A 12777-nucleotide genomic window follows, 5' to 3' on the forward strand; every position below is an offset into this window, starting at 1 on the left:
TACTCGATGGGTGAAAATTGAAATTATTTGTATTAATTTACTGTCATTTATACCTTTATTTAAAGCAAGAGATCAGAATCAACAAAACTGACAAAAACAAAGTTCAGCAGTGATATAAACAACACAAAAGGACAACATTATTGCTGTTTTGGATCATTTAACAACAAAACCTGAAAATGTTCTCCACAGTTTTCTATCCTCAAAGTTCTTCAATATTTTGCGTTCTAAACATCACATATTGGTGCAGAGCCCGTATGAAAAGAGTTCTTTTTTTCGCAGCAGAATCCTCTGATTCACGTTGATTACATCCACCTTTCAGCAGCGCGAGGCTGTTTCTTCAGAATAAACTGGAGTTTCGTTAATTGTGTCAAATGTTGAAGAGTTATCATAACCAAAAGAATGTAAACACTGGAGCTAAAGCTCCGATGTTGAAGCTAATTCATTCTTTCAGAAGTTATGTCTGTGAGCAGACGATCTTGGACATAGTGAATATTCATACTTGAATTTTCGGGAGCAGATCGTGAGAATCCGAACACCCGGATACTCGTTAGAGCCCTACTTTAAGCTATGGTCACATATCCCAGAATGCCACCATGCAGCGACCTCGATGCACGTTTTTAAGCAGGTGGCGGTATCTGTAATCTGGAGTCTCATTTTGACACGCCGCTCGACGGCCACAGAAGTTGTAAGAAAAAGTTAAATTTTTAAAGATTTTTATGTCATTGTTCAGTGGTTGCACGAACCCATTTTAAAGACAGGTGGTGAGAGTCTGGTGGCAGGAAGGCAGCTGCACGATGATTGAGGGATAGCATGGTCTCCAAGGTCCCTAAAATCGTCTGATGATCTCCCGATTCCAGACCGCCACACGTAAGCCGCCTCTTCCTCCAAATGGGGCGACTGCATTGATGCAGCAGAAAATGGCCTTATTTCTTAGTAAAAATCAGACATCTCCACGCTCATATCGCATTCCTCACAGATAATTCAGACCTTCTCTGCTCTTGTGCGCTTGAGGGAGAGCGTCTACTCCCGTGCGTGAGCTGGTCCCTCGGCCACGAGTGATGCGTGCGCACTCGTGCGCACTAGCAGAATCTCAGTGAGTGCGCACAGGCGCAACATTTTGTCACATGCGCCTGCGGGGGCTCTGGCTAACTTGTTTTACATGTCTTTGATTTGTGCTTCCTGCTCCAAATGAGTAAGAACACCACGCACTCAGTATTAGATGGGACTGCGAGTAATAGTTCACAACAAAAACTCCCCCAAAAATCGAGGATTTTGTCCAGTAAAAACAGACTTTTCAAAGCTGCTTGACCCTCAGATTCCAGGGTTGGGTTGTTCTCTTTGCTCTAATCTCCTTTGACTAAATATCTGATGATCAGAAGGTTGAAGTTTTCCTTCTTCATCTCCTCTTGTCGTACTCGTCAGTCCTTCACTGAGACGCAGAAGAAAAGGCTGTTGTCATGGAAACAACAGGTCCAGAGGCTGTTCCGGTCCATTCCAAGGAAGGCCCTCCTTGACATGGCGGGGTATCGAGCGCAGAGGAGGTATGAGCACAGACACTGTCCATTCTGAGCCTTTCTAGACTGTGGCTTATCCTTTACTTCAAGAGAGTTTATGGGGTGACACAATGAAACTTAAGGAAATGTTTGTTTATTGTTAGTCTGTTGTACTGAAGCTTTCTCAGGAGCTGAGTCTTCTGATCCGCTGTTTGCTTGGTCCCCCTGCAGCCGTTTCGGGCAGTCCAACTCTCTCCCCACCACCGGCTGTGTGGTGAGCAGCGTCTCTGCCAGAAGGAGCCTCCACCAGTTCCAGATGCCCTCCAGGAGCTTGCCAGGAGCCCGGCTGGGTCTGCTAGGAAGTGGGGGTCTGCTGGGATCTACGCCGCGCAGCTCCAGCAGCACGCCCACCGGTCTGAAGCAGGGCAGACACGTAAGTCCATCTCTGCTGAAGAAAGGGTGAAGCGCTGCTGACCCCTGAGCCTGAAGGGTCATCGTCTCCTGACCCCTGAGCCTGAAGGGTCATCGTCTCCTGACCCTCATTTGAACCTCGAACCCTCTGCACGCTCGTGTGAAACCAAACTGAACAAAACCATGACTTTAGGATTGGGTCAGGCTTTATTTACAGACATTATGTGGAAAAGTTCATTTTGAGGTTTATTGTCAGGTTTTACATTTAAATTTCACCGGTTTTTATGATGATCTTTAGATTCTGAAATGATGCACGATATTTACAACTGATACAGATCTCTGATATTTTCCAGCCTCTTGCAGCCAATACCGATAATCAATCAATATTTTTTAAAATATTTGAGAAAAAAAAATGCAAGTACAAAGTAAGAATGTATGGCTCTTATGTTTTCCAACAAATTTGCAGATCTAATTTTACCTGTAAACAAATGGAACAACAGCTAGTACAAACACTATGACTTCATCAGTCTGCTGTCCGTCTGTAAATCGAGAAATGGTCAGAACAAATGTTAAGACTTTAACTTAAATAACAATGTAACAAGAACATTATTTCAATACAAATAGTGCCCAATACAATAACTTGAAAAATAAACATTTTAATCTCAAAGTGCTAAAAATACAGCTTTATTTTAAACTGATGTGCAGAATAAATGGTCGTTCATAAAAATTAACTTCATTATCATAGACAAATGTTTGGATTCTAGCAGATTAGAATCAACCACACCTCTCCGCTAGAACCTGGTGTATTTTAGTGCAGTGTTTGGACAGGGTACTGCGTTTCCCGCCTTTTCTGTTATGTTTTTACTACATCTGAGAAAGCACGCACTGTCTGCATCTAATTTGGATAAATTCAGCTACACCTCAGACTTTTTATGCTCGCGCCAGCTCTGCCATGCGTGTGTGTTTGTGTTTGTGTGTCAGGGTGTGTGTGTGTGAACCACTGACATTGGACACCAATGGACACCACAGCCCCTCCCCTTCCATGTCCCAAATAAGAAGTATAATAATCATTCTTGCTCTGATGCTTCCTTCTTAACAAGTTTTGTCTAATCCTACTTTTTAAAAAAAAAAAATTTTTCTTTATTGCTAGTTATTCAAATTATAAACTGACCAATCAGATGCCTCAATAAAAGCATTGGGCTCCCTCTGGCCCCGCCTCCAGGGGCCAGAGGGAGCCCCATTGGTTTGTCTTAACGTAAACAAAAACCTATAAAGGCATTTCAGTAGAAAATGAGTTTTTGTTTGTGTTTAGTGTTAAGCTTTGTGCTGCAGAAGCTGCTAACTGTGCTAAGCTAAATGCTAGCGCCGTGTTTTACCTCCTTAGGACCCGAGCTGTCCTTTGATATGCCTGTTTTATTTATCTGACAGAGAAATAACAGTTAAAAAATTAACTTCTGTGGTAATAAAACCGAAAATGTGATGTCTTAAGAACTTAAAAAAGAAGCACATAATCTTAAAATAAACTAATGGGTTCTAGTGATATCAGCTAGTTTATCATCAAATTCATGTTGAAACAAAGTCATAATTTATTTTAAGAATTTTAAATGAGGACAGGAATCACATTTGGGCAAAAATGTTCAATAATTCTAAAGATATTAAAGCTGAAGTCACTAAACTTTCTCACAAGAAAATAGCTATTTTTTTTCCTAGTTTATATTTGCTTTATTTGTACTTATTTATTAAAGCTACTTCACAGAAGTGTTCTATTTAAGTTTTTAATGATAAAAGAAGGTTAATGAAATATAAATAAGGGGCAACACTAATCTGTTTCTTCAGTTTGTTCATGTTTTAAATGCGTTACAAAAGTATCGGATCGGGACTCGGTATCAGCAAATACTCGGATCGGTCCCCAAAAAAATTTATTAGGACATCCCTACTTGTTTATTTAATAAAATCGAAAATGTGTTTGTTTCTAAATTAGTTTTCTGTGTATTTGTGGTAGAACAATTGCTTTTGACAATATTTCATTTCATTGTAATTTAAAAAAAACCCTAAGAAGGATTCTTTTCAATGAGTAACTTTTCCAGACGTCAGGTTTTACCTTAACAGTGCGACATGAATTATTTAGGGAAATGATTTGGTCATTGAAATGTTCATTAATATGCCATGAAAGCGTTCTGGTCCTAAGGTGACCCCTCCCTGAGCGGACTCCTGCCCTAAATAGGCCTTTTTCCTAACCCGATGAGCCGGGTTGGGCTGTGGTGAATGAAGTGAGGTGAATGGAACTCACAGGCAGATCCCCCCACATACCAGAGCTGTTTCAGGCGCGTCCGCCCGCCCCTCTGGCCCGGTTTGGTCTGCACCGACCCAGTTCAGTGGAAACCGTTCCCTCCCGCTGCTTCTCCTCTCCTACAATGGGAGGAAACGGCTCAGTTCCTCCTGGTGTGCGTCTGCGGGACGGATCCACAAGGAAAAGGGGGAATACTGAGAGGGAAATATGTGAGTCATGGTTTGGAGACCTGGCTTTGGTGTTGGAAAAGGAGGGGCGGAGTGTGTGCCTGTGTGTGTGTGTGAATGAGACAGACAGTCAGAAGCAGTGAGAACAGTGCACAGGCATTTCCTGTTTTCCCCCTCGCCTGCAGAGCTGCAGAACTGCCAAGACAGAACCAGGAAAGAAGACGACGTGTGTGATGTGTAGCAGCCTACGATGTGTTGGCCTTCAAATCTGTTGGGAAGGTGGACAAATGTGTTAACTCTTTAACAACGGAGCTCCAGTGTTTATGTTTTTTGATTTATAGTAATTTTTCCACCGTTTACAGGATAATTCCAGCTGATTCTGAAGGAGAAAAGCGGCTCAATGAGCCGCTTTTCTCCTTCAGAATCAGCTGGAATTGTCCTGTTAACGGTTCAAAGATGATAGTATGTTTAAGATTTGATTTGTCACCAGTGACTCCTCAGGTGTTAAAGGGTTAAAAGACCAAAGGATGACCGGAGGTTTTGGTTTAAATTAGGGCTGTGATTGTTGACGCATTAATAAAAAAAAATAATTAATTCTTTAATATTTATTAATCAGGGTAATTAAACTCGGTCTAAAATAAACTTCCAGAAAAGTTGTTTCATTTTTTTTCACAAGCATAATAAAGAGTTTATGAGAAAAAAAATTAAAAAGGGGGAAAAAAGAAAGGAAATTCTTGTTATTTGGGCTGCCTGGTGTGATTTTAACCTGGATTCTTTTGTATTTTCATTAAAAAAAATTTGGATTAGTTTGTTGACACATTTTATTCTTGTTGCTTTTATAAAATTACATCATAAACTTTCACTCTCTGTTGTAAAAACAGGTTGTTAAACAGTTTTGGGGTTTCCACAGGAAAATGAGATGGAATTTTCTGTTTTTGCATGATTTTCTGTCTAGTGTGTGAATACAACATGGAAAAATGACAAAATAAAAGTAGTGTAGTGTAAGTTTGACAAAATATGTTTTTATGGAGAGTAAAATATTGAAAGTTATTTAAGGTTTAAATTGATTTATTCTGGAATAAAATTCCTACCTTTTTATAATTCAAAATTATGTTAAAAAGTTATGGTTTTAAAGTTTTAAAAATTAGCCTTCTGCTAGCTTTTTGGACCATTGTGGCATTTACTAAGATTTTCTGAGGCTATTTTGGAGTTTAGCTTATATTTCAGCTACATGCTAGCTGTTTTGGCTAATTTAGGATTTTTCAATTTTTTAAATCAAATCAAACTTTATTTATTAAAGAGCGCTTCTCTTACTTTCGGAGCTCGAAACGCTTCACAATTAAAAACAGAAACAACCAAATGAACAAATCAATCAATAAAAAGAGAGAACCCCAATCCACCCTCTACCCTAGCCCCTCCCTCCATAAACGCACACAGACCTGACACCACAAACAATGAACGCTTATAGAAGTTGACAAAAAATATATATATTTTGAAGATTAGCTATTTTTTCAGCTATATGCTAGCTGTTTTGGCTTAACTAGTTTGTTTGTTTTTTTAGGCTAATTTGGCATTTAGCTAATATTTTAGATGGCTATCAGCTTCAGCGTTTTCAGTTATCAGCTTTCAGTGATTTCAGCTATCAGCTTTCACTGATTTCAGCTATTGGCTTTCACTGATTTCAACTTTCAGCTTCAGCGTTTTCAGCTATCAGCTTCAGTGATTTCAGCTATCAGCTTCAGTGATTTCAGCTATCAGCTTTCAATGATTTCAGCTATCAGCTTCAGTGATTTCAGCTATCAGCTTTCAATGATTTCAGCTATCAGCTTCAGCGTTTTCGGCTATCAGCCTTAGCGTTTTCAGCTATCAGCTTCAGTGATTTCAGCTATCAGCTTTCACTGATTTCAGCTATCAGCTTTCACTGATTTCAGCTATCAGCTTCAGTGATTTTAGCTATCAGCTTTCAATGATTTCAGATTTAAGCTTTCAGTGATTTCAGCTATCAGCTTTCACTGATTTCAGCTATCAGCTTCAGTGTTTTCAGCTATCAGCTTTCACTGATTTCAGCTATCAGCTTCAGCGTATTCAGCTATCAGCTTCAGCGTTTTTAGCTTTCAGTGATTTCAGCTATCAGCTTTCACTGATTTGAGCTATCAGCTTCAGTGATTTCAACTATCAGCTTTCAGTGATTTCAGCTATCAGCTTTTACTTATTTCAGCTATCAGCTTTCACTGATTTCAGCTATCAGCTTTTACTTATTTCAGCTATCAGCTTTTACTTATTTCAGCTATCAGCTTCACTGATTTCAGCTGTCAGCTTTCACTGAATTCAGCTTTAAGCTTTCACTGATTTCAGCTATCAGCGTCAGTGTTTTCAGCTATCAGTTTTCACTGATTTCAGCTATCAGCTTTCAGTGATTTTAAGCTATCAGCTTTCAGTGATTTCAGCTATCAGCTTTCAGTGATTTCAGCTATCAGCTTCAGTGATTTCAGCTATCAGCTTTCACTGAATTCAGCTTTAAGCTTTCAGTTATTTCTGCTATCAGCTTTAGTGATTTCAGCTATCAGCTTTCACTGATTTCAGCTATCAGTTTTCACTGATTTCAGCTATCACCTTTCAGTGATTTCAGCTATCAGCTTTCACTGAATTCAGCTTTAAGCTTTCAGTGATTTCAGCTATCAGATTAAGCTTTTTCAGCTATCAGCTTTCACTGATTTCAGCTATCAGCTTTCACTGATTTCAGCTATCAGCTTCATCGTTTTCAGCTATCAGCTTTCACTGATTTCCGTTATCAGCTTCAGTGTTTTCAGCTGTCAATTTCAGTATCTTCATCTATCAGCACTAGCATCTTTAGCGGTCAAATTCAGCTTACAGCATTCACACTAGGATTATCACAGGTAATGCTATATATCTAGTTCATAATCATGTTAAAAAGTTACAGTTTTAAAGTTTTAAAAATGTAGTTTTAGAGTGTTCAGTAAATGTTTATCCTGTTCGTCCTGTGACCTCAGGTGTGTTTTGGATTTGACCCCTTGTGGCATTGAGTTTGCCCCCCCTGATTTACGGGAAACACATATGTCATTTTAACCATGATTCTCCTCAGGGACCATGGTTTGCCAACCCAGGAGGAAGCAACAGCATGCCCAGCAGGACCCACAGCTCAGTGCAGAGGACCCGCTCGCTGCCGGTGCACACCACGCCGCAGACCGTGGTCATGTTCCAGCAGAGCGGTGAGACCTGAAACAGAACTTCACTCACAGACCCACTGTGGGGCTAAAACGGACTCTTTATGGGACAAAGAACGTGGTCCCTCTTTGTAGCTCCGCCCATTTCCCCCCATGTGCTCTTTTTCACTGACTCATAGTAAAACTTGTTCAAATAGAATCTGTTCTGATGAAAGGATTCTACGTTAGATTGTGTACAAACATGGAACCTGATCGTTTTTGAGTCTTAAGTTTGAACAGTAACTTCCAGACGCTGTGACCCACAGTTACCTCTGCTGGAGCAGAATCTGCACTCCTTCTGCCAGACTGAGCCTCATATGAAGAGGAAACAGATTTTTTTGGAAGGAGGACAGGAAGGGATGTTAGTAAGCATGAGGGAGGGCAGCAGCTGAGGAAGGAGATGAAGGAGCAAAGGAGCGAGGAGTCTCACAATGAGGCTCTTTGTGCTTCAGGCTCTGCCTTCCTTCCCTCTTCCTGCCTTATTTTCTGTCCTCTCCTTTCCTCACTTCTGCTAGCCCTGTTTTTGTTTTCCCCTCCTCTGCAGCCATGCACATATTCTATTTTTTCCATCTCACTGACACATGGCTGTGTTGTCTTTGCATCCTGTCTGTTGTGTTGTCTAAAAATAGCCCCGTTTGAGATCTCTTGCCCATCATGAACTACAGACCAAGCTGTCATTTTTTTAATTGTCAACACGATCGTTGATCGTGTTATCGGTTCAAAAGTTTTAAAAATGTAGTTTTAGAGTGTTCAAAAAATGTTTATTCTGTTGAGCCCGCGACCTAAGATGTGTTTTGGATTCTGACCCCTTTGCGATTGAGTTTGTCACCCCTGCTCTATTGAGAAAAGTTCTATTGCGACATTTATATTCATATTCTTATCGCCCAGGCCTAGTTCAACCAAGTTCATCTGGTGGATCTAAAAATCAACATTTACTAAAGGCATCCACTGATCACTATAGGAATTATTCCACAGCTTAGTTCTGGTTTGACCTTTTCCTACTTTACAATTACAAACTACAGAAAACTGCGTAGACGAGAACCCAGTCAACGATCCCGTCAGTACCAACCAGATAATCAGCATCCGTGTAGTTCACAGAGGTTCAAGCTGCTTTACTAAATGACTGGATTCTTGTTATAGTCCACAACATTTTTTAAATGGAACATCATCATCCAGACTTCCATCTGGAGATCTCTGCTGGTCGTTTGAATCGGCAGCAGCTAATCCTGATCCTGTATCAATCCTGAATAGTCTTGAGTTGTTAAAGGAAGTTTCAAATGCTGATGACCTTCTGTCTAGCACACAAAACCATCAAATACAAATCATTGTAACAGGAAGTAGCTTCAAATAATTGATTTAATTTCCTTCATGTGAGACTGAGGTCAAACAATCTGCAGACATCTTGTCCTCTCTCTTTCCTCTGTTTGGATTTTTAAAAGTAGTTTTTTTATATTGAATTAACGTCTGTAATCTTTTTTTAATTAGTTATAGATGTTAATTTTGAGTAACTCTGATGTTGATGTTTCAGATCTCCAGTTCCCGACGACGGAGCCGGACATCAACAATCGTCTGGAGTCTCTGTGTTTGAGCATGACGGAGCACGCTTTGGGAGGTGGGTTTCTGACTTTAGGACCAGTTTATAAGAGGCTTCGGCTAATTATTCTCTGATAAGATAACCTGAAGATTGAATCGTTTGGTTCAAACCCTCATCCTGATGTTTACGGCTTTTACTTCAATTGATTCGATCGTTTTTAAAGAACCTTGTGCTGCAGACGCTGTAAAAACGTATGAAGTCTGAACTTTGACGGTTGTCTGTCCTCAGACGGCGCCGACCGCACATCAACCATATGAAGCTGAGCGAGAGCAGCGGCGTGCCGCAGGTTCGAGGTTCCAGCCGTCGTCCCGTCCGCTCCCCTGCAGGGCTTGGCCAAAGGAGCAGAAGCGGGCCGATCGTCAGACATCACCTTCCACCGCCGGGAAACTGGCTCCCTGTATGCTCCGCCTGATGGCGGGAAACGCGACCCCAGACACCAAGCTAGCAGGGGTCTGCGAGGACGGGCCGCTCTGTAGGTCAGGACTCAGACGGTCATCAACACACGGACATTTCCTGGAGTTCAGAGCGGAACCGTCATCCAAACGTTTGCAGTTTTTGGGAGGATCATGGGGCAAAAACAGCATTTATTGTGTTTTCTATTTGGATTGTTTACAAAATGACAGTACTTTCAGAGGGTACCGACACGGTCTCACCTCTGCTTTGTCTCGTGTGATCCAAAGCCTCGCCATGGTAGCCTAGTGAAGGCTCCACGCCCTCCGAGTAGAGACGAGTTTCAAATAACCTTCTTATCCTTTATTTTGAAGATGGATGCAGAGCGAGGCGTGCGGAGGAAGGAGTCAGAAAGTAGCAGAGGAAGGCAGGGAGTGATGTTGAGAGGGGAAGCGGATGTTTGATCAGAGGCAGGACCTTTGAAGACCACAGGAAGAGGACGTCGTGTCTGAAGGTGCACCAGGAAGTGAACGCATCCCAGTGTGGACTGTCAGAGCTCTTGATCCAAAGCCATGTACGCCGCCTATAGTTTGTTTATAATATCCAGGGGGGGGTCTTGTTTGCACATGCAGATGCTGGTTTGGCTTCGTCACTGACGCCCAGTGAAATCCTTCAGCTCTGAAGGCAGGACAGCAAAGAGGGGAGAGGAGAGACTCACAGGTTCATGAAGAAGCTCTCCACGTCTGTTTGGCGCCACCTACTGGCCAGACTCGCCACTTACAGGCAGTGTGCTACAGGTGACAGAGGAAACTGAAACGGTCTGTTTCAGAAGCAGATTTTTTTTAAACTCATGTTAGTTTTGTATCTTCAATGGTCATAGTGAGTTGTTCTGTCTGGATGCAGACAGAAAAAGGATGTGGTCCTGGCTGTGCTGCATTCAGACCAGTTCCTCCTTTAGTTTCTTCATCCTTCGGTCCATGAGAATGATTTGATTCTGCACTTGTTAGGATAATGTGAGAGTTTAAACCCAGTGCAGCTAAAGACCAGCCAGTGACCATGAGGAGCGCACACTGTCACCTGTGAGCGCACACAACATGCAGTCATCCAGAAACACAAACCACACAAAACGGTTTTTATTCACAGCAGACCAAAGAAAACACAATCTTTCTCATGAGAAATGTTCCTCTTTCCTCCACTCAATGTTTCTGTGGGAGATGAGTTTAGACACCAAACCAGCAGAGAAAACCAAGATTCTTCAGCTGCACCAGGACTGGCTGTAAACCAGCTACTTTAGACGCTGCTGGCGCCTGCAGCAGCGTTTAGTGGATCAACATGGAAAGGATTTGTTTTCAGTGTTCTGTTGGAATCAATATTGGCTTGTAGCATCTTAAAAAAGACAGAAATTAGCTTGTTTTTGGGGTTCTAACTATGATTTCTGGACTCTTGAGTTGGGACCTCCTCTGGGCTGATGGAGAAACCAGTCGATTCCAAACATGTCTGGGATCTGCGATGCATTCAGGGACAGAAGGCGGTTGGAGTCTCTGTCGTGTGATTGGACGTTCAGACCCGATGGCCGTGCCTTCTCGGTGTTGGTTTGACGTGATGCTTCAGCATCCGTGCTTCTTTCAGCGTCTATGCCATATGAACAAGTACTTAGTCGAGACAATTATTTATTCTTTTGTGTATTTCTGCAGAGGTGATGCTGATCATTTACTATTTAAAGTACCATTTGTATTAACATGTTATGGCTGGTGACCATACATACATCTCAAACATATTAACATAGTTATTGTTGATGTTTTTGTTTTAGTGGTGAAGGTCTGTCGTGTTGAGGGTGTTCCTCTGGGAGCGGTTCACAGACCCCTGAGGATTGTAGACGACAGTAGAACGGATGGTTTTGGGAGATGTTTTAGACGTTTGGAGTTGAGGTTATATTATGCAGTAACATTTTTTTTTTTTATTACAAAAAAGTGTTTTTCCATTATTATTACTTCCTAAATGCTCCAAGTACAAGTTCCTGGCGGTCAGCAGAGGCTGTTTTCACCTGAACTCTGGAGCTCAGTCGAGTGAGTTATGACTCCACCTCACTGATGTGTCGGTGTTAGAACCACTTCCTGTTCAGGTGTTCTACACCCTAAATCTGGTCCGGTGATCCTGTAAACGGATCTTTCAGGAAACCTGATGGACTTTCCTGCAGTCGTCTGTCTGCATGTGTGCATTTGTGTTCTTCCTTTACATCTACAAACGAGCAGTTTTGTTGGGGGTGGATGGATGTGACGGTCGCTGTGTGAGCGGAGAACAAAAGACCACGCAAACGCCAGCCATCACTTCCTCCTCAAACAAAGGGCCGCAGCAGCATCAAACCCGTCCGGCAGACCTGTGAGGTCCACAGGGAATCCAGGTCCAGTCTAATTAGAACCAGATGAGGCCGGAAGTTCAAAGAACCAGAACTTACAGAACCAGCTGAGTCAGCGTTTTTCAACCAGTTCTCTGCGGTTCTGGAACCAAGTGTTCCAGCAGGTCAGCGCTCTCCCGCTGCACCAAAGCCGGAATCTGTTGAAGTGAGTTCTGAAGAACCAGGAAGTCGGTCCGTGAGCACAGCTGCTGGGTGTTATTGTGGCGTATATTCTTCAGCGACCTCACTTCAGGTCTCTCAGTGCAGCTGATGTGTCGACAGCGTTCCCGCCGGACTGAGTCCTTTCATTTGATCAAAGAGCTTATATCCTGTATTGACTGCAGGCTAACATGTATTTGACTAAAGAATATGATATGTTTAGTAACTAAACAATGATAATAAAAAAATAAAGAAAATGTGAAAACTAGAGAGGAGGAAAAGGTTTTTGTTTTTTAAAGCTGCACACAAAGAAACTCTGGATTTGGATCCCTGCAGGTCGTCTTCATCACGTGGGATGCTGGAGTTGTGATTCTAGAAGATTGGATTGTTCACACAGAGACTGGCTTGTGTTTATGTTTAGTTTTCATTTAAATAAAATCATTTCCTACATGTGTCTTGTATATATTGAACATTTTTCCCACTAATATTTACTCACACATTTATTAGATCCTTCTAAGGATTGATCAACTCTTCTGGATGAAACGACAAACACAACATGAAACCTCATTCAGACCAAAGTGGCGAGCCAGAACGGAACCACAGAAAGGGTCAGAGATTTCAGGTTTTTAAATGGGGATTGCAGCTTTAACACTT

At 41.9% G+C, this 12777-nt stretch overlaps 1 protein-coding gene across 2 annotated transcripts in view; it reads left to right on the plus strand.

Annotated features, from left to right (window-relative positions):
- samd4a (sterile alpha motif domain containing 4A) overlaps positions 1 to 12573 on the plus strand; it is a 57513-nt gene extending 44940 nt beyond the window's left edge. For both annotated transcript variants that reach the window (XM_024263080.2, XM_036210773.1), the window contains 5 exons: positions 1423 to 1541; positions 1725 to 1926; positions 7465 to 7591; positions 9114 to 9197; positions 9408 to 12573. In XM_024263080.2, coding sequence (XP_024118848.1) covers positions 1423 to 1541; positions 1725 to 1926; positions 7465 to 7591; positions 9114 to 9197; positions 9408 to 9436 — 561 coding nt within the window. In that variant the 3' untranslated portion in view covers positions 9437 to 12573. The remainder of the gene's footprint in view (positions 1 to 1422; positions 1542 to 1724; positions 1927 to 7464; positions 7592 to 9113; positions 9198 to 9407) is intronic.
- The last annotated feature ends 204 nt before the right edge of the window (positions 12574 to 12777 follow it).

The sequence above is a fragment of the Oryzias melastigma genome, unplaced genomic scaffold (genome assembly GCF_002922805.2).
Source record: "Oryzias melastigma strain HK-1 unplaced genomic scaffold, ASM292280v2 sc00236, whole genome shotgun sequence".
Classification (NCBI taxonomy): domain Eukaryota; kingdom Metazoa; phylum Chordata; class Actinopteri; order Beloniformes; family Adrianichthyidae; genus Oryzias; species Oryzias melastigma.